The following is a 24,077-nucleotide window of genomic DNA, read 5'->3' as shown; positions in this document are numbered from 1 at the left end:
TGGGTGAATTTTATGGAATGTGGATTATATTCAAATAAATTTGTTATTGAACCAATGATTTTTTAAAGATATTTTCTACAGCCTTTATTAGCAGAGGAACCTCCACCTTCATAACACCCCACCCTGTTTTAACCAATAAGCTGTTTCATTAATGAAACAGACTGTTTTTAACCAACAGTCTGTTTCATTAATTTTTCATGAAACAAATTATTTTTGCATTTTGGATGTTCCAACTGGACTAGTAGACAAAAGACCTGGATTTTTCTTTTCTAAAATCTGCCATTTTTGAGCTTTGTGAATGTGGACCAACTTTGACCTTTGATTTCCTCATCTACTAAAGTGGCAATGGAGCTGATGACCTGGGTCAGGTGTGCTTAATAAATATTAGTTTCCCTGTATATGTGAGTAGATGGAACCTGATGATTTGAAAGAACTCTGCCATAACCTTTCTCCCAGAGAACAGCCAAGTACTGCTGGAGAAAATCACTCAACAGGTCATGGCCACGAATCTCAAATGAGTACTCAGCACTGCCAGGAAGCCTCTTCTGCTGCTCCAGTCAGCAGATTCTCCCATCCTGATTGCTGGCCATGTCAGACCTTCTCCACTCTTAAACATCAATCCCATGAGCACACCTGGGTGACTCAGTCAGTTAAGCATCTGCCTTCAGCTCAGGTTATGATCCCAGGGTCCTGGGATCAAGCCCCACATCATGCTCCCTGCTCAGAGGGGAGTCTGCTTCTCCCCTCCCCCTCCACCCCTTCCCCTGCTCATGCTCCCTCTCTCTCTCAAATAAATAAATAAAATCTTTTTAAAAATTCCTCCGATACCCCCACCTCCCCTCTCCTTCTAGTGAAATCTTTCTATTTCACAAGAAAAATAGAAGCCAACAGAAAGCCACTGTCTTATCTCTCCATATTCAGATGCACAAACTTCCATTCTACATTCCATCTTCCTTCCTTCCTTCATTTTTTGTTTTAGGCGATTCCTCCACTTGGACTTTGGAACTCACTCCGCCCACCTTCCCAGGAACCAACACCATTACAATTATTCCTCCTCTCTCCTACCTGGACCCTTCCCAGCAGCTTTTAATCTTGCTCAAACCTCTTATCAACAAAATAAAACACTGGATTCACTGGATTGTTGGACAGTAGTGGACCCGCAGACCACGGTTTATAACTCACTGTGTTCGCCAGCTTTGAAATTAGATTCTTCTTGGCTATTATCTTTAAATTAGGAATTATTGGCATTAATCCAAATTTTACACATTAATATTTTATTCATACCTTTAGAATCTCTCAAACTCCCATACAGTGTGATCAGATTTGTATGATTAATGATTACTCCTTATCCCTAGACTGTAAGCTCGCTGAGAACAGAGTCTATGTCTGTATCATCAGGGTTGAGCACATAATAAGGACTCAGCAAATATTCGTTGAGTAAATGAATGAATGAATGGAATTCTGTTAGAGCCAACCAAGGACTCAATACCACTTAATTTGGAATTAGGCTGGTTCCTAGATGTTAAATATTTTAAATATATTATAATCATGATATCCAAATGTGAGCACTGGACCTCTTTGATGTTTTTATATAGGCCATGGAAGCAGGACTCTCAGAGGTGAAAAGTGAGTTACAGTCACGTGATGATCTCTTGAGAATCATAGAAATGGAACGATTGCAGCTGCACAGAGAATTATTAAAAATAGGAGAGTGCCAAAATATTCAAGAAAGTAAAAAAAGGTATATTCTTTATACTCAGCAGGCTGAGAGAAGTAGTTCAAGACACAGTGTTTGAATATCTTAAGAGTTTGAGATTTAAAATGAGAATTAAGTCTTTGTTTTGTATTAACATGCTGTTAATTATTGAATAATATTTGGTATTAAAAATTAAATCCATGATTATTTCATCTTCAAAATGAATATATTTACTTAGCTAGAAAATTATATCATATTCTTATTTATGGATACTTATGTCGCACAGTGAGTTGGACATTTTCTTAGAACTTTTATTTTTCAGGATACTGTAAAGAAAGTAGTATTAAGCTTATATTTAATTGCATATATTGATAAATAAGATTCATTCCATATTTTTAAATGTTTTTATTTTGATTGCCTATAAACCTGTTACTAACTTTTTCACTTGTAAATGTATTTCTTTTGGTCTCCATACTCACTACTTTGTCAGTTCCATTAAGGGGGTTTTGTTAGAGCAGATTTTTTTCCTCTTTTAAAATCAGACAGATATTGTATATTCCAGAACCACAAAGGAAATGGGACTGCTAAGGATAATGAAATATTTATACTTGTGAGTAGAAAGTCTGACTGTTCGAACCACTCACTAATGTTCTAATTCTCACTGGAACTTGAATCCTTCTCAGATCTGAAGGCTAATGATAGGATTTTAAAAACTGATAATCAAATGGTAAGGGATATTTTGCTGAAAGATGATTACCTGATTTTAAAGGCAATGATTCTTTGTTTAAAGTTGCGGGACTTGCTTGAATTTTTTTTGAGCTCTACACTTACAACAAATGGCAAATTAACTTCCTAAAAAATGACCTATTGTGTATCTCACCAAAGACAGTAGAATGCCTATTAGCCAGTCAGCGCTAGAGAATACTGTATATGCAAGCTATAGATTTCATCACTGATCATTAATAAATCTACTGGGAAAATATAGCACACAAGGCACTGTTCCAGTGTGGTGAGTTGATGAGAAATGTCTTTGTACAAAGGATGTATATGCCTAAATACGTAAGAAATTTCCCAGAAGAGCAAACCTTTCACCCTCTGTGTAGCTGTGGTTTTATGGAAGAGCACTGTAGGTACTTTCTGTGGTGCTGTCCCACAAGGCCAGTGCTGAACTCCAGACCTGGTCCGCTTTCCTTCAAGGTATGATATCATCTAAAATCTTGCAGTTATTCACATATTTGGCCAATACAATTCTTTTGTTATGCCTAATTCCATTCTCTGCTTAAAGTGGTATTTATTTTGGCCTCCAAACTTCAGCTTTGTTGTTTGGAGGGTATTCCTCAGTTCTAGTATTATTCTGAGATGTGATGGAAAGATAGATACTTATCTTTTCACAGCTTCCATTGTATTTCAGACTTTGGGCCTAGTCTTCTTAACCTTCATCTTTCCCATTGAAAGTTTCTCATGCTTTTGGTTTGTTCTTTTATGAAGGTGATTCTAGCCTTTCTATTGTTTCGGTTTCTTTCCTTTGGACTCTATTTTTCTTTCCAGTGGTATAAACACAAGGCAGCCCAGCCTCCTGGGTGTAGACACACAGTAGTTTTATACAAGTAGCATAGTAATGCTTTTTACTCATTTTCAGAATCTTTCTCAATAATGCTATGATTTTGTTAGATTTTCCTTTATCTTTAGCTACAGAAGCACCGTGTTGTGATATGTTCTGAGAATTATTAAAAATAATTCCAACACTCTTACCTAACAAATGATAATTCCTTCACATACTATGATTATTAGCATTTTATATTAGCATGATTACTGTTTTCTTCTTTGAACTTGTCCACATTGACCTTCAGTGTTTGTTCCAGTTGCTCAGTGAAATTTACAAGACCACCATGAGGGTGTTTTTTTCCCCCCCAATTCATTCAGCATTCCATTTCTTGAAATTGCTTTGGAAGAATTGAAAAATAGGAAATGTCATTTTTCACCCCTTTCAAATAATAGCAAATAAGAAAAATTTAAGACTGATTCTGAAATAATGTTGGAAGAGAATATTGGATAAAATGCTCACAATATATTACTGAGTAGGAAACAAAAGGGGACTGAAAAATAATGTGTGCAGAACTTTCTAATTGTATGGGAAACATTTATACATTTATAACCACATGCATAGAAGAAAGATGATAATATACACAAAAATGCCAATAATTCTTTTTCCCTGATGATATAATAGCAGCATATACTCTGATATCCTCTGTTTTCTACAGTTAACACATATATTTGATAATCAGAAGAAAGGCAATACGGTCTAGATACAAGTACCTCAGGGATATCACTACAAACCTATGCCTTTTAAAATATCTCTTTCTTTTGAGTATTTACATCAGGTATTTCTCTGTCATTGCTCAGATTCTGTTTGTGTGGTTTAAGTTTGTGATATATGGAGCCTTTTAAAAAGTTCTTTGGAAATCTGAACTTGTACTCCCTTACAGGTGGGTACATTCCTCAAAACACCAGACTTGAAGAGATTACTCAAACAATAGAAAGCATGCTACTGTCCTTCCCTGGCTATTTTTATTTTCTGTTTCAATGATTTTTCTTTTCATTTACCAACTTCCCTTATTTAGAAGTGAACCCAGTTGTACTTCTCCAAACCTCCTATAGAAATTATACTTTTTATACTAGTTTCTGCGTTTCCTCTCTGGTATCCCTATGCGCTGGCAATTCCTTTTATAAATTAAGCAGCCAAAGAACAGATGTATTTGTGCTTTATCTGGGTAGACTGTCAGATTTAGTTATTTTGGGTCACTTTTATGGAGTAGCTGCTCCCCTCAGACTTCTCTTGGCATAGTTCCTTTCCATGATGTACAAGCTAGTTAGATGTGTTTCCTTTTTTTAAAGGGGCTCCCAAGCTATTTTATTATAGGAAATAGTCTCCTTATATAAAAATCTTATCTACAAATGCAAACTCGGTATTCTGTCAATTTTCAAGGCATAATTGAAATTCCATATTAATTGCTACCTTTTTTTTTTCACTCAAACCATTTGCACTCAGTTAAATATATAAATACTTATGGGATCTGAATGTATTAGAATTTGCAATCTGGAACTAGAAATTTTTCCAATAAACTAATAATCTATCTCTACAACCTACAACAGTCTAAATTGACAATATAACCATGACAGTTTACCAAGTTAAGTTTAATTTTTATTCGCATTGTTCAATTTGTAGACTTGAATCATCTTATTCACCTTCTACTAAAGAATCAGAAAGGAAGAGGAAAGAGCTGTTTTCAGTGAACCTAGATCAACCAAATCATGAAAAAGAATTGAACAAGGTATGGGAAAAAATGGGTTTCATTCTTCCAGGCTGATCTGAAGTCCTTGAACACAAAATGGGAGGGGTGGGGGGGAACCTTCCTTCTCATTCCCTTCTTTTTCCTTCTATATTTTTCCCTAAGACAATAAGCTACCAGGCTGCTAATTCCGACATTCTTCTGCATGATGCTACAAAAAACACAAACCTTAAGTCCTCACTGTGCCACTGGGAGACTGTGACACTGGGCTCCATGACAAGTAGCTTATTGCAAGAAGTATGAGAGCCCAGACTCAGGCCTCCCACCATCGAGTAGGTACATAAGCTCGGGGAAGTTGCCTGGGCAAGTTGCCCATTTCTAGGATGAAGATGGAATGTGTAGTACCTGCCTGCTACAACTGTGATGCGGCTTAAAGGGGCTACTAATAATTCTGCTACTTAAATAGCAGTCCCCATGCACCAGGAGGGGCTCTGAGGGCCTAGCAAATCTCAGCTCATTGATTCCTCACAACAGTTTATAAAGTAGTATAACATCATCTTTTTGTACATTTGAGGACACTAAGGCACAGAGAAATTGGGTAATTTGCCCCAATATTACACAGCCATTGGCAGCAGAGGTCAGATTCAGATCCAGGCAATCTGACTCCAGAGCCCATACCCTCCCCTTAAGTTAAAATCCATTTTATAAATGCATGTAAAGTGCTTGGAACAAGGCCTGCCTAGCTCAGAGGAGGTGCTGAGTGAGTGGAGGCTGCCATTGTTATTGGTTACACCCACGTTTGTCACTGAGCACCTAAGCCATGCCAAGTAATCTGCCAATAACAAGCAATACAGGGATGATTAAGGCCTGAGCTCGGTCGTCAAAGACCTTGTGGTTCTCAGCTCTCTACAAAAAGTATATTCTCTTTGCCCTCTAACAGAATCCAGTAGAGGCTTCCTTTCCATGAGCTTATCATGGCTACTACCCATGTCTTTAGTCTTTAGGTTTGAACCACACCTAAATAGTCAATGTTATATGATCTAAACAATTGTTAAAAGTAGGGAAAACCTGGGCATGGATTCAAATCATCATCTAGCCCAGGACAGCACCTGAAATAGAAAAGTGAAATAAATATTTGGAAAACAAGTGAATTAATATCAATGTGAAGGTCTCCCATAATTGTGTAGGCTCATAAATTCAGTTGCCATTTGTATAAATTCAAAATACATTTATTGAGCATTGAGTAGGACTATGGCTATTCTGCTTGTTTCTGTAGGAACTACAGTGATGCAAAAGACAAATTCTCTCTCCCACAGAGTTGACCATCACGTAGCTATTAAGTGTAGAAGAGGTGTTATAAACTAAAGATCATTTTCCTTTTATTTTTCACATAATCCTATGAAACTGGTTTCACTGCTATTTAAACATATAACTTTAAAAAACTACATCTTTGCTGGTATCCCCAGCGAAGGCATTATGATACAAAGGTTGATTAAAGCCACCTAAAGTAGAGTAACACTATTCTTAACCCATAGACTCAGTAACACTTTGAATAATAGGAATCTACTGACATTGCACAGTTTCAGTATGGAAGGAGAGAAGGCAAGGCACAAATTATCTTCATAGGCTCTTGGAGACCTCTAGATAATGCACTGCCATGCAAGAAAGGTAACAAATGAATTGTGTATAAATAGCTAGAGCTCCCAGGAAGTGTTTGTGGAGAGCATTTTCATTCTCTTGTAATAAAAGCAACAAGAGCCACGTATTATGAATCCTGCAAGTGCTTGCTTTCTTTCTCTTTTTTCAGTGTAGAACTATTTTTGTCATGTACTTCGTGATAAAATTGACATTTTTAATAAAGCCAAAAGTCATTTAGAGCTCGGTAAATTAATCTCATTTAGAGGGAAGCTTTGCAGCAGAGCATGTTGTTTTAATATCTGAATGCTCTGAAAATAATAAAAACAGTTTACTCCTTTTTCCTAATAGTATATTCATTTTTTTTTTTTTTTTTGTATTCTGAAAGTTCCATTTTGAGAAAACATGTTAACTACACAACAGGGATGCCATTAGCAAAATCCAAACTGGGACAAACCACACAAAGAACCCTGTGGTTTCATCAAATAAATTGTAAAGAAAAAAAAAAAAACTGGAGAGAGAAGATTGGAAATGAAAGGAGATGTTTCACACTGTCCTCAGGGTGAGGATATCTGTACTCTTCTCTCCTGCTCTTAGGAGCTGGATAACTTAGGCCCAGTCCATTCCCTGCCTTGGGAGTCTTTTTTTCCCTCTCCATCTTTCGGTGATGGGGTTGGGCTCGGACTGTGAGACTCCTAAGGTCATATCCAAATCTGAAATTCTTTTTCTTTTTTTCTTTTAAGGGGTAGAGGTAGAGGGAGGGAGAGAATTTAAGCAGGCTTCACACCCAGTGCAGAGCCCAACGTGAGGCTCAATCTCACGACCCTGAGATCATGACCTGAGCAAAATCAAGAGTCAGATGCTTAACTGAGTGAGCCTCCAATGCACACCCCCAACTCTGAAATTCTAAGATTGTTAATAATAAACATAGAATCCCACATGAGGGGTTGGTGGTGTAGAGCTGAGGACAGATCAGGTTTTCCTTCTGGACTTGCATCCTTTCCACATTAGGTCATCCCATGCTAGCTTTTCCACTGTGTGAACAACCTTTCAGGGTTCGGCTCCCAGGGGTTACATAGCACGGGGGGGTAAGGTCTTAGAATCAGACTTCCTGTCAGCAGGAATATGACTTAGAAAGGTTACGTACTTAACTTCTCATTCCATAAACTAGAGAACTGTTGCAGGAATTAAATGAAATGATGTATATAGACTAGAACACACACAAACACAAAACAAGGGGCTTTATAAAGATATGAGCCAGTCCTCATATTTAGATCACAATTCGAATAAGCAAAAAACATTCATTACAGTCCTGACACATTTTTAAATTTGAATACTTCCTGGATATTTGATTATATTGAGGAATTGCTAATATTTTTAAGATATTGATATTCTGGCTATGTTTAAAAAGAGAGAGAGAGAGTGAGAGTGCCCTTATTCTTTTACAGATAGATCCTAAAACCTTTAAAGATGAAATGAAAAAAAAATCAATTTTAGAATTAAGTGCCCTGGAGAAAATCATATAAATCTTTGTGGATGGGCTCCGTTAAGCTCTCCAGCCTTATTTCTCACAACACATCGAGTCGTCACCACCCCAGGCTCCTTTTGCTTCACTGGGCATGGGTTTCTCCACAAACCCCGACCCCTGCCTGTCTTCCCTGCACTCTTTGCCTGGGGCACTTCTCCATCCCTGCCTTCCATCTGGCTTCCATTCGTCCTTCAGTATTTGTCTGATGTCCCCTCCTCCGGGAAGCCCATCCTGATATCCCCAGACTGGGTTAAGCATCCCTCTACTTCATACTGCTGATGTGGATTGCTACTCTGTGTTGTAACTATTGATTTTTTCCCACAAGGGACTATGATTTTCATGAGATTGGTGACTATGTACTTTATCTCCAAATCTCAAGAATGAGAGACAGTGAATGATTTCTAGAAAGGTGGTAAGAGGCTGGACCAAGACAGTAGTAGTAGAAATGGAGAGCAGAGGAGCAGTTTAGAGGTGAAGTGTGAGGAACAGAACTTGCTGCCTGTCTGCATGTGGTAGGACAAGGGTGGGGAGGAGCTCCGGGTGGTCCGGAGGTTGCTGACAGGGAAGGCCTAACTATAGTTGAGAACGAGACTCCACCTGCTTAAGGGGAGGAGGTGATGCATTTTCATAGACACATTAAGTTTGAAATTTATTATAATGTGATTCTGAAAAACATAGTGTTTAGACATACAAGGTACACATAATTTAGTCAAAAAGGCACTGAATTTAAAGCTCAGAGTCCTAGGTTCTAGTCCCAGCTCTGTTGGTTAATAGCTTTGGGACCTTGAACAAGTCACTTAATCATTCTAAGCCAAATTTTTCTCCCGAAAAACATGGTTGATCCATCTGCCTCTGCATAGTGGGTCCAAGTCTCTTCTACCAAGCATTCCTCAGTGGTCATTTGATGGGTATAAAGTTAAGTTCTAGAACAGTATCTATAGTTGACAGCAAGGAATTATGCACTTAAATTTTTAAGAGGGTCTAAAGCAAAAAGGAACACAGGGAAACTTCCGGAGGTAATGGGTATGATTATTGTATTGATTGTGATGATAGTAACATGAGTGTATGTCCAAACTCACCAAATTGTATACAATAATTATGTGCAGGTTTTGTATTCTAATTAGACCTCAGTTATGCTTGGAGGTAAGTGCTTGATAATATTTTCTTTATTTTCTTTGACTTCCTGTCAAAGTAGTTATCAAAGTAGCATTGGTAGTAAGTGATGACTGGCATACAATAGAAACTAGAAGTGAACAACAGAATTTTGAACTTGAAAGGAAAAAAAGTAAATGAGTCATTTATTGTAAGTATCTCTTTAATTCAGCATTGATCGGAAAAGGAGGGTAAAGTGGGGCTTGCCAAAGGTTTAAGACAGGACGGAAAGGCTGAACATGGCTAACAAAAGCCTTAAGTTGCTTGATAAAGAAAAAGACATGTTAATATTTGCCACAATGTCTCTACTGCAGATAAGAAGGCAACTCTATCAGGAGGAAGAGGACCATGGCTCTGAGCAGGAAAGAATGAGGAACGAAATCTCTGACCTAACCGAGGAGCTTCATCAGAAGGAGATCACTATAGCAACTATCATGAAGAAAGCTGCCCTTCTGGAAAGACAGTTAAAAATGGAGTTAGAAATCAAAGAAAAAATGTTAGCAAAACAACAGGTACGCAAGCGGGCAGGACAGCCCTCGGCTGGGTCACTGTCTTGCCCAGTGGAGACCCTGGTTTTCCTCGAGGAAGAACAAAACACTGTGTTTCTCGGTATTGTGTCTGAGACTAGCATCATGGAAATGCTTGGTGGAGCCCCCTGAAACCTTTGCAAAATATCGCAAAGTGTCATCAAAACAGATCCAGGGCTAAAGTGACGACAGAAGATAATTGCACTGAATCTCATCCTAACATTTCCTTATGACACATATTTTGATCACCTCCCACAGAGCGCTCCAGTCAAAGATTTCTTCCTGAATCTGTGTCCTGTAGTTCCATTAATATTTTTGTCTTTAAAAAAAAAAAAAGTCGGGCGCCTGGATGGCTCAGTTGGTTAAGCGACTGCCTTTGGCTCAGGTCATGATCCCAGGGTCCTGGGATCGAGTCCCACATCGGGCTCCCAGCTCCTTGGAGAGTCTGCTTCTCCCTCTGATTTTCTCCCCTCTCATGTTCTCTTTCACTGTCTCTCTCTCAAATAAATAAATAAAATCTTAAAAAAAAAAAGTCTCTATTCCAGGTTTTTGTGGATACTTCTCACCCCCATCTTATGTATTTACTTTGGGGTTTTTTTTTTTTTTTTTTTTTTTTAAGATTTTCTTTATTAGAGCATGAAAGCAGGGTAAGGGGCAGAGGGAGAAGCAGGCTCCCCGCTGAGCAGAAAGCCCAATGTGGGGCTTGATCCCAGGACTCCAGGATCATGACCTTAGCTGAAGGCAGACACTTAACTGACTGAGCTACCCAGGTACCCCATATCTTGGGATTTTAAAAAAGGATGTTGAAACATGAAAATTAGTCCATATTTACTGAACATTGACTCAATGCACAGCACGGTCCATGGTTAAAAAAAAAAATCAGCAATTATACCATTCTACTGTTAAAATACTGCAAATAACTTCAAAGTCTACCCTCCCTCCCTTCCTTCTGTTTCTTTCGAAATGCCCTCAATCTCATACTCATGATCAAATTGGTGACTTGTTAGTTAAAGCTAGGGTTTATCTGTTGTTGTTGTTTTTTAACCCCAAATCGAGAGGGTTTGAAAGTACCATTCAGTAACTTTCTAGGCATTTGAGGGTCACTTCACCAATAAGATGGCTATTTAAATCCTGTGTATTATAAAAACGAGAGTTGGCTCTTATCCAATGATAAATCTTAAACTGTGATTAATTTGTATAGTACACAGAAACATAGTGTAGATGGGATAATAGCATTAGTTGTACCTGTACAGGAAAAGATATTGAAAACTGTTAGCAGTGATCTGGTAGCTGGATTATGGGTGATTCTCATTTTATTCTTTATACTTTTCTATGTTCTTAGTTTTTTTTTTTTTTAGGGAGAACATATTTTGTAATCTACGACAGTAAATTATTTAAAGGGGAGAGTTTTATATAGAAATGAAACCTATTGAATAAAAGAGCAGATACTATGTCTAAGTGCTGTCAAGTAGAAGAAATCAGGGAAGAAGAAATAAATTAGACAAAATGAAGTAGTCACCCCCCCCCACCAAAAAAGGGTAGAAATATTAGAAAGAACAAAATTAAACATAAAAATCATGTTTGCATATTGTAAAACTTAATTACGTAGTGAAGAATTCCATGTTTTTTAAGTTGTGATTTTTCTGGTGCTAATTTTCATACAGTAGAAAATAGAAGTGAGAAATGGAATTTTGGAATTGGAAAGAAAAAAGTAAATGAGTCATTATTGTCAGTATATGTTTTTAATTTAGCACTGATCAGGCAAGGAGGGTTAAGTGAAGGCTGCCAAAATGAAAACGGAATGCAAATACTGATTTGGGATGATCATGCCTAATCAGTGTTTGTCTTCACTACACTCAGAAAACATTTAGGTTAATAAAATTAATTCTAATACTATTGTGGAGCTTCTATTATATATTTTGCACTCACTTTTACCTATCAATCTGTTTTCAGGTCTCAGATATGAGATATAAAGCTGTCCGAACGGAAAACACACACCTGAAAGGAATGATGGGCGATTTAGATCCTGGACGGTACATGGTAAAAACTCTGAAATCATTCAGTGAATCAAACCGAGAGATTACACAGTCGGTCAGGATTTACCCAGACCTTATTTACTGAGCACCTCCTATGTGTCAGGCACACAGGGGTTGGGCTGCAAATTATCTGGCACTTGGATTGAACTTACTTTTATCCTCGGGCTAGAACATTCGAATTTCAAGTTTTCTCCTGTGTTCTTTTCTTGGATTGGGCTAAATTCTGATGCTTTCCTCCAACATGCTTCTCGCTTGCTTTTGCTCCTGCCATTATCTCTAAAATCCTCCATCCAACATGGCCTGACTCATGTGTCAGGCTTAGCCTTGATGAAGCCGCCCCTGAAAACCCAGTCAGAGTGAACTGGTCCATCCACACTTGATCTGTATTTTCATCTCACTTGTTTGGTAGCCTGTCTGTTCCCAACTGAATGGTAAGCAGAGACCATGTTTTATTCATGTTTGTCACCCCAGCACCTCGCAATGTCAGGGGTATAGTAAGTGCTCATTGAATGTTGATTCAGTAAAAGGAAGGATGAACAAATGAATGACCGAGGACTGACCTTGTGGTTTGAAGCAGTTGCTCTATCAATTAACAAAGGGCTGCCTAAACAGGCTCCGGGTGTCTTTCATTTTTGTTTAGTATATCTGTTGACGGTTTGTTTTTAGATGTAAATAGGAGAACTTGCACTTAGTGAACTAAGGAAATACCACCGTTACTTGTTTAGCATGTATTTGCTCTGAGAGAAAATCCTGAAATAATTTTCCTGTCATTGAGAGAATGGAAAGGATCAAAGATGAGCGTGGCCGGCAGGTTCGATTTCCTTGGCTATGACGGGAGGAAGGTGGAGCAGGACTTCTCCCTGATACTGTACTCCTGGGAGAGTAGGTACTCCTTCCCATGATGGTAAGCGTTTAGCATCAGAGAGTTAGAAGCATTCTGCAAGCATTCTGCCTTCTTTGGCCCTGGTGACAGATTCTGTGATTGGAGGACAGATGAATAAAAAGGAAAGTATATATGTTTCCCTATCTGTTCCATAAAATCCGCATGACATTTTGGAATCTTATTTCTAAACGCTTGACACACAAAAATTTAAATCAGGTCCTGCCCCCATGAGTATCTTTTTTCCCCCCCTCTCACAAAATGTTTTTTGTGTTATTTTTCTTTTTATTTCAAACTAAATGCTTTTCAGTGTGAATTCTGCGTCATCACAACCCACACTGAGCCTGCTTCGTACTGACTTGTATAGGCATTTGGCTTTCTTCGTTGATTTTTTTTTTTTCCCAAGAAAGAAAGCACATAAAGATATGTAAAGAAGAAGCTGGTTATCCTCTTGCTATCCCCAGTCCCAGGTCCGACTGCAGCGAGAAACAGTGCTAGCAAACCAGTGTGTAGCATTCTATAACTTTCTCTTGCTCCTGCACACATATAGAAGGGATGAGCTGAGTGTCCCTCTCCAGAAATAAGTGTGTAATAAGTACATTATTCTAAACTGCTTTTAACTGTATTTTATGGACATCTCTATAAGACAGGAAGAAAGCATCATTTTCCCCTCATTTCTTAATTAATATATACTCATGTAGTATACATATAATTTTTAATAAATTGAACTACAACTTACACGCTAGTGATTTTCATGCAGTCTCTTTGTTCTCGCTTCTCCCCTTCTCCTTTGCTCTGTTTCTTCACCCGCCTCATACGCCCATCCATCAGGTAACACAGGTGAACCATTTGGTATGTATCATTTTGTACTTTTTTCTGTCTATGAATTCGTGTGTGTGTGTGTGTGTGTGTGTGTGTGTGTGTGTACATATAGGTATGTAATCCTATACCTACTTGGGGGTTTTAACTTTTTTTAAAAGTTGGATTACATTTTGCACACTTTTCTGTCTTGTTTTTGTTCGCTCAGCAATATGCTTTGCAAATTCTTATGCATCAACTGGTTTAGATCTATTTCATTTTGCATAATGGCTTAGTAATATCCCATGATGTGAATATATCAAAATTTATTCAACCATTTTTCAGAATCAATCCATTTAAAATTAATTCAACTCTTATTGGATTTTTGCACAAATAAACAATACTATGTAAAACATCCTCATACATATATCTTGGAAGAGCTTCCTAAGACTGGAATTACTGGGGGCGCCTGGATGAGTCAGTTACACATTCAACGTGATTTCAGCTCACGTCCTGATCTCAGGGTCCTGAGATAGAGCCCTGGGCTCTGCACTGGGCACGGAGCCTACTTAAGATTCTCTCTTTCCTTTTCCCTTTGTTCTCCCAACCCTCTCTCTCCTTTTCTTACAAAAAAAAAGAATGGAATTGTTGCTTTATATGCATTTTTTAGAGGAAAAAGAGAAAGCCGGTAGGCAGGAGGGGCAGAGGGAGAGAGAATCTGAAGCAGACTCCATGCTGAGTATGGAGCCCGTTGTAAGCCTTGATCCCACGACCCTGAGATCATGCCTGAGCCAAAACCAAGAATTGGCTGCTGAACCGACTGCACCACCCAGGTGCCCTGTATGTTTTAATTTTAAAACATTTTTTGTCAAATCCTATTTCTCCCATCTCTGTGTGCATGCACCTTTTTCTTTCCTCCTCAGCAGTGAGAGGTGTTACTGCTCTTTTAAATTTTTGTCAGTCTGATGGATGTAAAGTGATTTCTCAGTAGTACTTTAATTTCTCTTACCCTGGATATAGGGAGTATATTTTTGTATATTAATTGGCATTGTACTATGAATTATATTTTTTGCTCATTTTTCTGTTGGAATGTCTTTTTCTTGTCAGTTTATAATAGCGTTTTCCTAAATTTATTGTATATAACTTATTTATATCTTTTTACCATATGAAAAGTTTTAAACTTTTATTTGTCGGGGCATCAGGGTGGCTCAGTTGTTTAAGCATCTGCCTTCAGCCTTCAGCTGCCTTCAACCCATGATCTCAGGGTCCTGGGATCGAGCCTCACATCAGGCTACCTGCTCAGTGGGGTACCTGTCTCTCCCTTTGCCTCTGCCTGCCATTCGCCCTGCTTGTGCTCTCTCTCTCCTCTCTCTCTGTCAAATAAATAAATAAAACCTTTAAAAAAAAAAAACTTTTATCCATCAGACACATGTATCTTTTTGTTTATACCTTCTGCATATCCATCCTGGAATAACAAGGTTTTTCCAACTTCTAGACAGTATACACTATTTTTTAGAGTATTTTCAATGACTTTTACATTTTTCATCTAAGTCTTTAATTCATATGGATTATAATTTTGCATATGATATAAAACAAGAACCCAATTTAAATTTTTATAGGAAAGTTAAGTTCAATTTATCCAGTTTCTCTAGATAATTTCCTGTTGGGTTTTATTTGGAATAAAAATAAATATACATATAACTTTGAAAGAATTAACACTTTTGGGACACCTGGGTGGCTCATTCAGTTAAGTGGTTGCCTTTGGCTCAGTTCATGATCCCAGGGTCCTGCATCAGGCTCCTTACTCAGTGGGAAGCCTGCTTCTCCCTTTGCCTACTGCTTCCCCTGCTTGTGCTCACTGTCTGTCTGTCTGTTTGTCTCTCTCTCTCTGACAAATAAATAAAATCTTAAAAAAAAGAATTGACATTTATATGATAGTAAGTTTTCTCATTCAAGAATATGACATGGGTTTCCATTTCTTCATATCTCAGTTTATGCTCTTCAATAAGAGCTTACAATTTTCTTTGTATAGGTTCTGTGCCTTCCTTTTAAAATTTATGCTCAGGTGTTATATAATTCTTGCCACTCTTCTAAGTAGAATATTTTTCTTTTTTCCTTTAAGAACTTATTGCTAATGTAGCAAAAAAGTCAAATTGTCTTTTAATTCTAGTGGGAAGTTTTCTAGGGTTTTTTTGAGATATACAATCATTTTAACAAAAATAGTAATTTCAACTCTTTTTCTTTACTGTTCATATCAGTTATTTTTTTGTCATACTGCATTTGCTAAAACCAAGAGAATATGAAATAATGATAGTGATTGCTGACAAACTAATTTCTGATTTCACATGAAATTGTTTTAGAATGCTACTGTTTAGAATAATATTTGTTCTTGGGAGGCACCTGGGTGGCTCAGTGGGTTAAAGCCTCTGCCTTCTGCTCAGGTCATGATCTCAGGGTCCTGGGATCGAGCCCTGCATCGGACTCTCTGCTCAGCAGGGAGCCTACCCCCCGCCACCTGCCTCTCTGCCTACTTGTGATCTCTGTCTGTCAAATAAAATAATAATAAAAAAAAGAATAATATTTGTTCTTAGGTTATGGTCTTAACTCTTTTTATTCCTAGTTTTACTCAGAGTTTTTAAAATTTGCTCCTGGCTTTTACCAAACACCTTTTCAGCATTTATGACATCATCTGGATTTTGTCTGTTGGTTTGTTGTTGTATATAATAGACTGATTTCCTGATATGACCATCTTTGAATTTTTAGAATAAACCTTGGTCATTGTGTTCATTTGCTAGGGCTACCATAACAAAGTACCACAAATCAGATAACTTAGAACAATAGAAACTTCTTGTCATACAGTCCTGGAAATAGAAGCCCCAAATCAAGGTGTCAACAGGGCCACACTCCTAAAACCTGTAGAGGATGGTTCTTCCTCACTTCTCGATAGCTTCTAGTGATTTTCCAGTGAGCTTTGGCAATCCTTGGCTTATAGATACACCATTCTGTCCTCTGTCCTCACAAGGCATCTTCCTTGTATTTCCCTTCACACAGCCTTTGTCTGTTTCTCCATATCATCTTCCCTCCATGCGTGTCCATCTCTGTCCAAATTTTCCCTTTTTGTAGACTACCTGTCATATTACATTACGGCCCACCCTAGTGACCTCGCTTTCACTTAATTGCTATGTAAAGATCCTTTTCCCAAATAAGGCCACATCCTGAGGTACTAGGAATTAGGACTTCAACATGCTTTTTTTTTTTTTTTTTGTGGAGGGACAAAATTCAACCCTTCAACCCCAAACAATCCTGTTCTAACAATTTTGACATATTCCTGGATTCTATGTGACAATATTCTCAATACTTTCAAAACAATTTCTAAAAAAAAATATTTTCTCCTGTCCCATAGGTTGCCTTTTCACTCTCTTGATTGTTTCCTTGTTGTGCAAGAAGTTTTTTAGTTTGAAGTAGTCCCACTTGTCTCTTTGCTTTTGTTGCCTGTATTTTTGGTGTCATATACAACAAATCATTGCCAGAACCAACATCAGGTATTTGTTGCCCCTCTGCTTTCTTCTAGTTTTAACTTCAAGTCTGATATTTATATCTTCATTCCATTTCAAGTTAATTTTTTTTTGTGAGTGATAGAATATAGAGGTCAGTATCATTCTTTTGCTTGTGAATATCTAGTCTTCCCAACATTTATTGAAGAGACTATACTTTCCCCACTGTGTGTTCTTAGTGCTTTTACTAAAGATTACTTGACCATACCATGTGGGTTTATTTCTGGTCCCTCTATTTTGTTCTCTATCTATCATATGCCTCAATCACCACAGAATGTCTTTCTTTCTTTCTTTCTTTCTTTCTTTCTTTCTTTCTTTCTTTCTTTCTTTCTTTCTTTCTTTCTGTAAATATTTATTGAATGCCTAGTCTGTATCTGGTGGTATGGGAGTATTGTGAATAAGTCAGAAAAGATCCTTGAATTCATGAAACTTAATATTAGTAGGAAACCATATATTATCAGATATAGACAGTTACCTGGATAATTGAACTAGAGAGTGATGGGAAAGCTCAGAATTCAGGGACCCTGACAGGGATTACCTAACCCTGTTTTGGGAGCACTAAAGGGCATCTGGGGAGCAGTCAGTCAGATGGATTGGTGGGAAAGAGTCCTGGTGAGAGAACAGAATGTGCAAAGGGCAGAGATGAGGAAGAGTCAGGGAACCTGGGAGAACTGTGTGATAACAAGGAGCTGTTACTCATTCGTTGGGTGCTTGTCACATACATTCCTTATAATTTGCGGGATGCTTTACCCATATCAGTGCCTGTAGCCTTATTACAAGTATATGCTGAAAGTATGACGATCTCATTTCATAGAAAAAGGAGTGAAATCTTTAAGTTTTTCTTTAAGTTTTTCTGATTTCACATGAAATTGTTTTAGAGTGCTACTGTTTAGAATAATATTTGTTCTTGGGAGACACCTGGGTGGCTCGGTGTGTTAAAGCCTCTGCCTTCTTCTCAGGTCATGATCTCAGGGTCCTGGGATCGAGCACTTACCACGTAGGTGGTAAGTTGGTTTGAATAACTCCAAATGCATGATACTAATTGTTATTATATTCTGTGATTTTCTCTCTTTCTTCCATTTTGTTCACTGGCTCTTCACCCTACTGTTCCTACCCCTTCTCATTCCACAGGTGTTGCTGTCGGCTCTTGCTCCTCTGGTGATATGCTTTCTCTTACAGTATAGATCCAGCAACCACTCCAAGTTACTTCCTCTGCATCACCCAATGACTTCCAAGCTCTCCATTCCTCATACCGGATGTGCTTTTCTAACATAACCTTCCCTTTCAAGAACATGTGCTCAGTTCCCAGTAGGAAGTCAGAACTCTTCATATTCTGTGGCTTCCTTAATCTGGCTCTCCCACTTAGTGACCTACACAAATCCTCTGCTAGAGCTAGGCCTGTCTTAGCCTCATCTGCTTATGTAATGGTCCTTTCTCATGCTCTTTCTTGCTTCCAGACCTTTACACATGCTTTCCTTCTAGCGAAGAATTCCCTTTTCCTACTTCACATAGCCATGCCCTATTAATGTGTCAGGTGACTCAACAAAATTTTACTTGTTATACAAAATCTTCTTTGATTTTCCTTTGCTCTGTTAAGTGTCCATCTTTGAAAGTATCATAACATCTTTTACTTAACATCTATCATAGCACAATGGTAAAATTGCCTATTTCTTGTCAGCTACCATCTCCTTACCAGTAGGCTCATTGAGGGCAGTTATGGTCCTAGTTCATTCACTGTTGTACCCAAGCACCTAGTTCAGTGCCTGAATACAGGAGGCAACGAGAAAATATTTCGTTAGATGAGTGAATGAACAAAGCAATGAGTGAATGAGTGAGAGAATGAATGAATGAATCCATTATATACCCTCCACCTTAATGCTTTCCTTTACTTTACCAAAGCAAAGATGTAGTTCTACTTTACTAAATCCTGTCAGTCCCTTCGGACCTAGATTAAATTGTATCTCCTCCATGAAATCATCTTAATTACTCTAGACTCCAATTACTTCTTCTTTCTTGGAATTTATTTAGCAGTTATAACAATTTAACATCAAGTTTTGAATTGTCTTCTTTTATATTTTAATTGTGTGGTGTATGTGTGTCTTGTCCCATCAGTCATAGACTCCTTGAGGGAAGAAGTGGACTATATTTTATACTTCCTCATATAGGGTTTGGTATAGGGTAGGGCTCGATGAATACTTGTGAATTTGTGGCTCTCACCAGTAGTGTAAGAGGCAACGAATAAGTTTGCATGGAAATTTTTGCTCACATCATTAAAGAGATTGCCAGAGCCTTGTTTTATCCCACCTCCTACATGATCTTAGTCCAATAGTTCTTGCCATTCATTGATTCAGAAAACATTTGAGTTCATACATGGTGCAACATAATTTAATATGCAATTATAATTTATATGAGTCACTTTTTAAATGCATGTTAATTTCATCTACTCAGTTTTATTGTATTTTCCATGAAGACAAGGTCACTTTTCATACTTGGTCACCTCTGTAGCACTTAGCACATATATATACTGCACATATGTATACATGGTACATATTTGTTTAAAGATTGTTTAAATGACTATCATAAAATGGAATGCCACTGATGAATTGCCCTCAGTGTGATGCCTTATTAAAATAGTACTTAATCACATACACTTTATGTAGGATTGTAATTTACACAGAAAGATGACTTTATAATTGCTCTCTCTTTTTTTGGATATGAAGATTTGAAATTGACTTTGATAATTGAAATAGTCAAGCCACTCCCCAAAGAGAAAGATCTGGAGTGTCTATTGAATTAAAAAAAAAATAAAATAAAATAAACATAATTTTTTGTTCTTTAAGAGTTTGCAATCTATTATGTCACTTACCCAGCAATCATTAGTTGAAAGATTTCACATTACAGAAAACTCCTGTTATGTGTTAAAATCCCATAATGAGATAGTTAATTCTTTCTGAAATAACTGGAATGGATAAATAAGCATGGAATTAAAGAATGGGCACTGAAATTTTACCTCAGGCAATAAGAAACAAAATATTTACATCCTTATTTTTAGGTTTTCTAAAATATGTGGTATTTGGATAGTATTCAAACAGTAATTGTTTGTTTTTCCTTTCTAGACAAGTGAAATTACTGATATTAAGGTAGGTCCCTCCAAAATCACTAGAACTTTGCAATTATCTGCTTGACTAACTGTGAAGCACCCTGCTTATTCACAATTAGGAAAAGAAAGTTTAAAAAAGGCCTTCCCCCTGCAGTAGGGGTAAGAGTCAGTCCTGTTCTCAGTTATTACCTGCTGCATGCGTGGGGCTATGGCAGCTCTTTTTCTCATCTGCAGAGTCCACTGACGGGACTAACTACCTGGTATGTCAGTTCTCCTCAGGTCTCATGAGATACTTAAAATAGCGCAGAAGTAGCTCTGGAAAAGATGTTTTCCTTGCATTTGTGCAAGAACAGTTACATAGAAAAAAGTGTGAGGGGTTGACCTTTATTCTCCTGCTGGGTAGCTAATGAAAAATCAAGTTTATCATTCTAGTTTTTTGTGATTCCATATTTCTGTAGACCCAGAAGTATATTTAGTAAATTTTCCTTCATTTAAGACAGGTATCATAAAATCAGATTTTATCAGAACTTGGAATTTATGGTAATTTTTAACTGATTTGTCCTTCACTATCCATAAAGTTTGCTAAATAAAATTAGCCTAAAAAATTAGTATCCTCATAAGTATCTAATCCATCCATTTACATATTAAAAATTAATATACTAACCATAAAACATGATTAAAGCTGGTCCTTCTGTAGAAATATTTTGTTAGCCTAGTATTGTTGAATATACATGAACTTAAAAAGAAAAAGTGTACATATAAAATATTATTATTCAGACACTTCAGTAACTCAACTGGCCTCGTGCTAGCATGTCAAAGCATGTACACATTAAGAGGTTTTGCCATTTCAAGAATGCAATAGGTTATGGGGCGCCTGGGTGGCTCAGTGGGTTAAGCCGCTGCCTTCGGCTCAGGTCATGATCTCAGGGTCCTGGGATCGAGTCCCATATCGGGTTCTCTGCTCGGCAGGGAGCCTGCTTCCTCCTCTCTCTCTCTCTTCCTGCCTCTCCATCTACTTGTGATCTCTCTCTGTCAAATAAATAAATAAAATCTTAAAAAAAAAAAAAGAATGCAATAGGTTAAAACTACAAACCTCTAAAATATGGGGGTAAAATTTTAGAATAACAGGCCTATAAAATAAATCATCAGAATCACAGAGGTAGAATTTAATCAGTGTCTGTTTTCACATGATAACCATCTAGTGGAGGATTATTTCCTGAAATTACTAGAAAAGAATTTAAAAGAAACATGAAATGAGGGATCCCCAAAATGTTGTTGTCAAGGAAAATAGAATATGCTTTTAAATATATATCATGTAAATACATCACCTGTGTGATTTTTTCAGGTCATGTTCACAATACTTATTTAATTATGGTATATTTAGAAAATTACCAAGTCCTTTAAAAAATTATTACTATCATTCTTAATTACTTTAAACCAACACTAGGCCAAAAGGAATCACAGATGAAATCTAAGTTTGTAGAAAAAACTTAAAGTTATAACTGAGAAGCAGACCATCAAGAATTATATATTTTGATGAATAGATTTTTTTAAGAATGAAATTTTGAATGTTTTCCATGACCTTTCTTGACTATATCTGCTCAAATGAATATTTTCCTTATGAAGGGCAAATTTTATAAGACCACATCCTTTGTATGTATTGCAAATCTGCTCTCACTTTAGAATAAAAAATCCCTTCTCTTATAAAGCATAGTACAAATTACTATTTTATCTGCATTGGTGTATCTCAAATGAGCAAATGTGAGTATCTCAAATGAGCAAATGTGAAGAGGTATACTTAAGGGCATGGGCCTCCCAAGCAGAGAAATACGTCAAAGATCCTCCTTTCCAAAGGACATCTTGGTCAATAGCTGTATAAACACACAACCCTATTATTTTAGGGGAATTTGTTCTTCCAGAGAATTTTCTTTCATTCTAACAATTCATGAGTTTCTGTAACACATTAGGCAGTAAACAGAAAATATAGTAAGCAGGCTTGTCCTTTGAAGAAAAAATACAACAAATGGCTAAATATTTTTCATACCTAATATGTATACATTTCTACCCTTCCTTGTCAATCCTGATACTAATACAGTAGTATAGGAATAATTTAAAACACATGGTTCCATCCAAGAAATTGTAATGATTTTATGGAGTACCTAGCCCGTGACATGTCTGCCATGTCAAAGCCTCACATTTAGAAACTTCAAAATAAAGTTCTAAGCCATTTTCATCTATGGTCTTATGGGCTTTTAACCATAGAAGTTCGGAGCTTCAAAAATGATACTTTATCTATGTTACACTTTTTGTGCTTAAATATTGCCCTCTGACAACATTAGAAGTATTGTTGAATCAGCAACTACACGACTCACAGATACCTAAATCACAGGACTAGAAAAGATTATGTAGACTCATTTAAAGCATTTTTATGAGTTTTCTTGGGAGAATAATCCTGTTTTTTAAAACTTGCGAGAAGAAAAGTTTAGACTCTCCCTAAGGAACTTCTTATGGCATTTAATTCAAAAAACACTGGAAATCTTTGTTCTTGCTCTAAACCTCTCATCTTGTGATTTAAACATGTGTCTCATTCTCTTCTTAAGACCCATTAAAAATTGGGGGGGGGTGCTTATACCAGATAGTAGAACTCCATCATGAAGCTGCACTCCTCAAAACTAGGGTACTGGGACCATCTCAGCTGTTAGATCTTTGCTTTAAAATGGTCCAGAAGCAGACTCTAGTCTATATGGATTTTGTATATAATTTGTTGCATCACCCAAGAGTGGGGAAGCAATATGTGATTTTTCTCTAATGACATGTGTTCTTGTCATCAGAAAAAGTCTTTCAAAATTGAAATGTATATTTATTCTTGTTCCATTATTAACACCAGAAGGCATACCCCATAGACATGAAAACTCTTGAATCCAGCTAATCTGTTCTAGATACAGAGAATGCTAATGCGTACATGGACACTAGAGTATGCATTGCTTTCCTGGGCATGTGTTCAATGGCAGCCGTCACTGAGTACCTGTGTTGTGAGGAGGTGAGGGGGAAGGGCCTTAGGAAGTACAGAGGAGTAGATCCGTATCTTTGGACTCCAATGGAAGACCCCTTCCAACAGATGTGTTTAAACGCACAGAATGTATGCATCACTTATAAGGAACAGTTTTTTCAGTGATTTTTTTTAATTCTTTAGACTATGGACTTCACTAACAGGGAACATTCAAGGCATACATCTATTAACAAACTGGAACACGAGAATGAAAGGCTCCGAAATGATCTTGCAAAACTTCGTGTCAATGGCAAATCAGCATGGGCTAACCAAAATACCTATGAGGAAATGGGACAGTACACCTATCAAAACCAAGTAAAAATGGAAAAACATGAAGATAGGTACGTTAACTCTCTTATATAAGGACACAAATGTATGCACATTTAATAGAAATGAATTTTGAAACAATTCAAAATAGAATTTTGTAAACTTGCTCTTCAGTTGTTAAAAATTTTATTTTGCAATGGTACTGCATAGTATAGATCTGTTGTTTTATGTGAAATTCTGTGCTGTTGATAGCTTTCAAAATCTAACAGGGAAATGGGTAGTGTTACAGTGAATTTTTGTCTCTTCAGACCCTTCTTAGATACTGATGCAGCAATAAAATATACAAACAGATATCTTATTTTTAATGTCAAAAGAAAAACTAGATTTTCATATGTTACATATATTGTTCAAACAAAGTAGAAATATAGGACTATGTCACTTCTGACTCACTTCAAAATACACACTTTATTCCGACACTCCAACAGTAGCAACAAACCAGTGATTGCTTCCTAGGGAAAGAATTGGACAATGGGTAGGAGGTTTCCCCTGAGTGAAGAGAAGCATA

General features: G+C 37.2%; 1 protein-coding gene across 10 annotated transcripts in view; it reads left to right on the top strand.

Annotated features, from left to right (window-relative positions):
* The window catches only part of DEUP1 (deuterosome assembly protein 1), an 82,442-nt gene that overhangs the window by 41,750 nt on the left and 16,615 nt on the right, over positions 1 to 24,077 (top strand). For 4 of the 10 annotated variants that reach the window (XM_082682677.1, XM_082682680.1, XM_082682675.1 and 1 more), the window contains 7 exons: positions 1,596 to 1,741; positions 4,923 to 5,028; positions 9,616 to 9,813; positions 11,782 to 11,868; positions 13,576 to 13,596; positions 20,213 to 20,236; positions 23,390 to 23,586. In XM_082682677.1, the coding sequence (XP_082538803.1) occupies positions 1,596 to 1,741; positions 4,923 to 5,028; positions 9,616 to 9,813; positions 11,782 to 11,868; positions 13,576 to 13,596; positions 20,213 to 20,236; positions 23,390 to 23,586 (779 nt within the window). The remainder of the gene's footprint in view (positions 1 to 1,595; positions 1,742 to 4,922; positions 5,029 to 9,615; positions 9,814 to 11,781; positions 11,869 to 13,575; positions 13,597 to 20,212; positions 20,237 to 23,389; positions 23,587 to 24,077) is intronic. The other 6 variants (XM_082682684.1, XM_082682681.1, XM_082682678.1 and 3 more) reach the window with 2 other exon arrangements.

This window comes from Mustela nivalis, assembly GCF_964662115.1.
Source record: "Mustela nivalis genome assembly, chromosome: 9".
Taxonomy (NCBI): domain Eukaryota; kingdom Metazoa; phylum Chordata; class Mammalia; order Carnivora; family Mustelidae; genus Mustela; species Mustela nivalis.
This window is presented reverse-complemented; position numbering and strand designations above follow the sequence as displayed.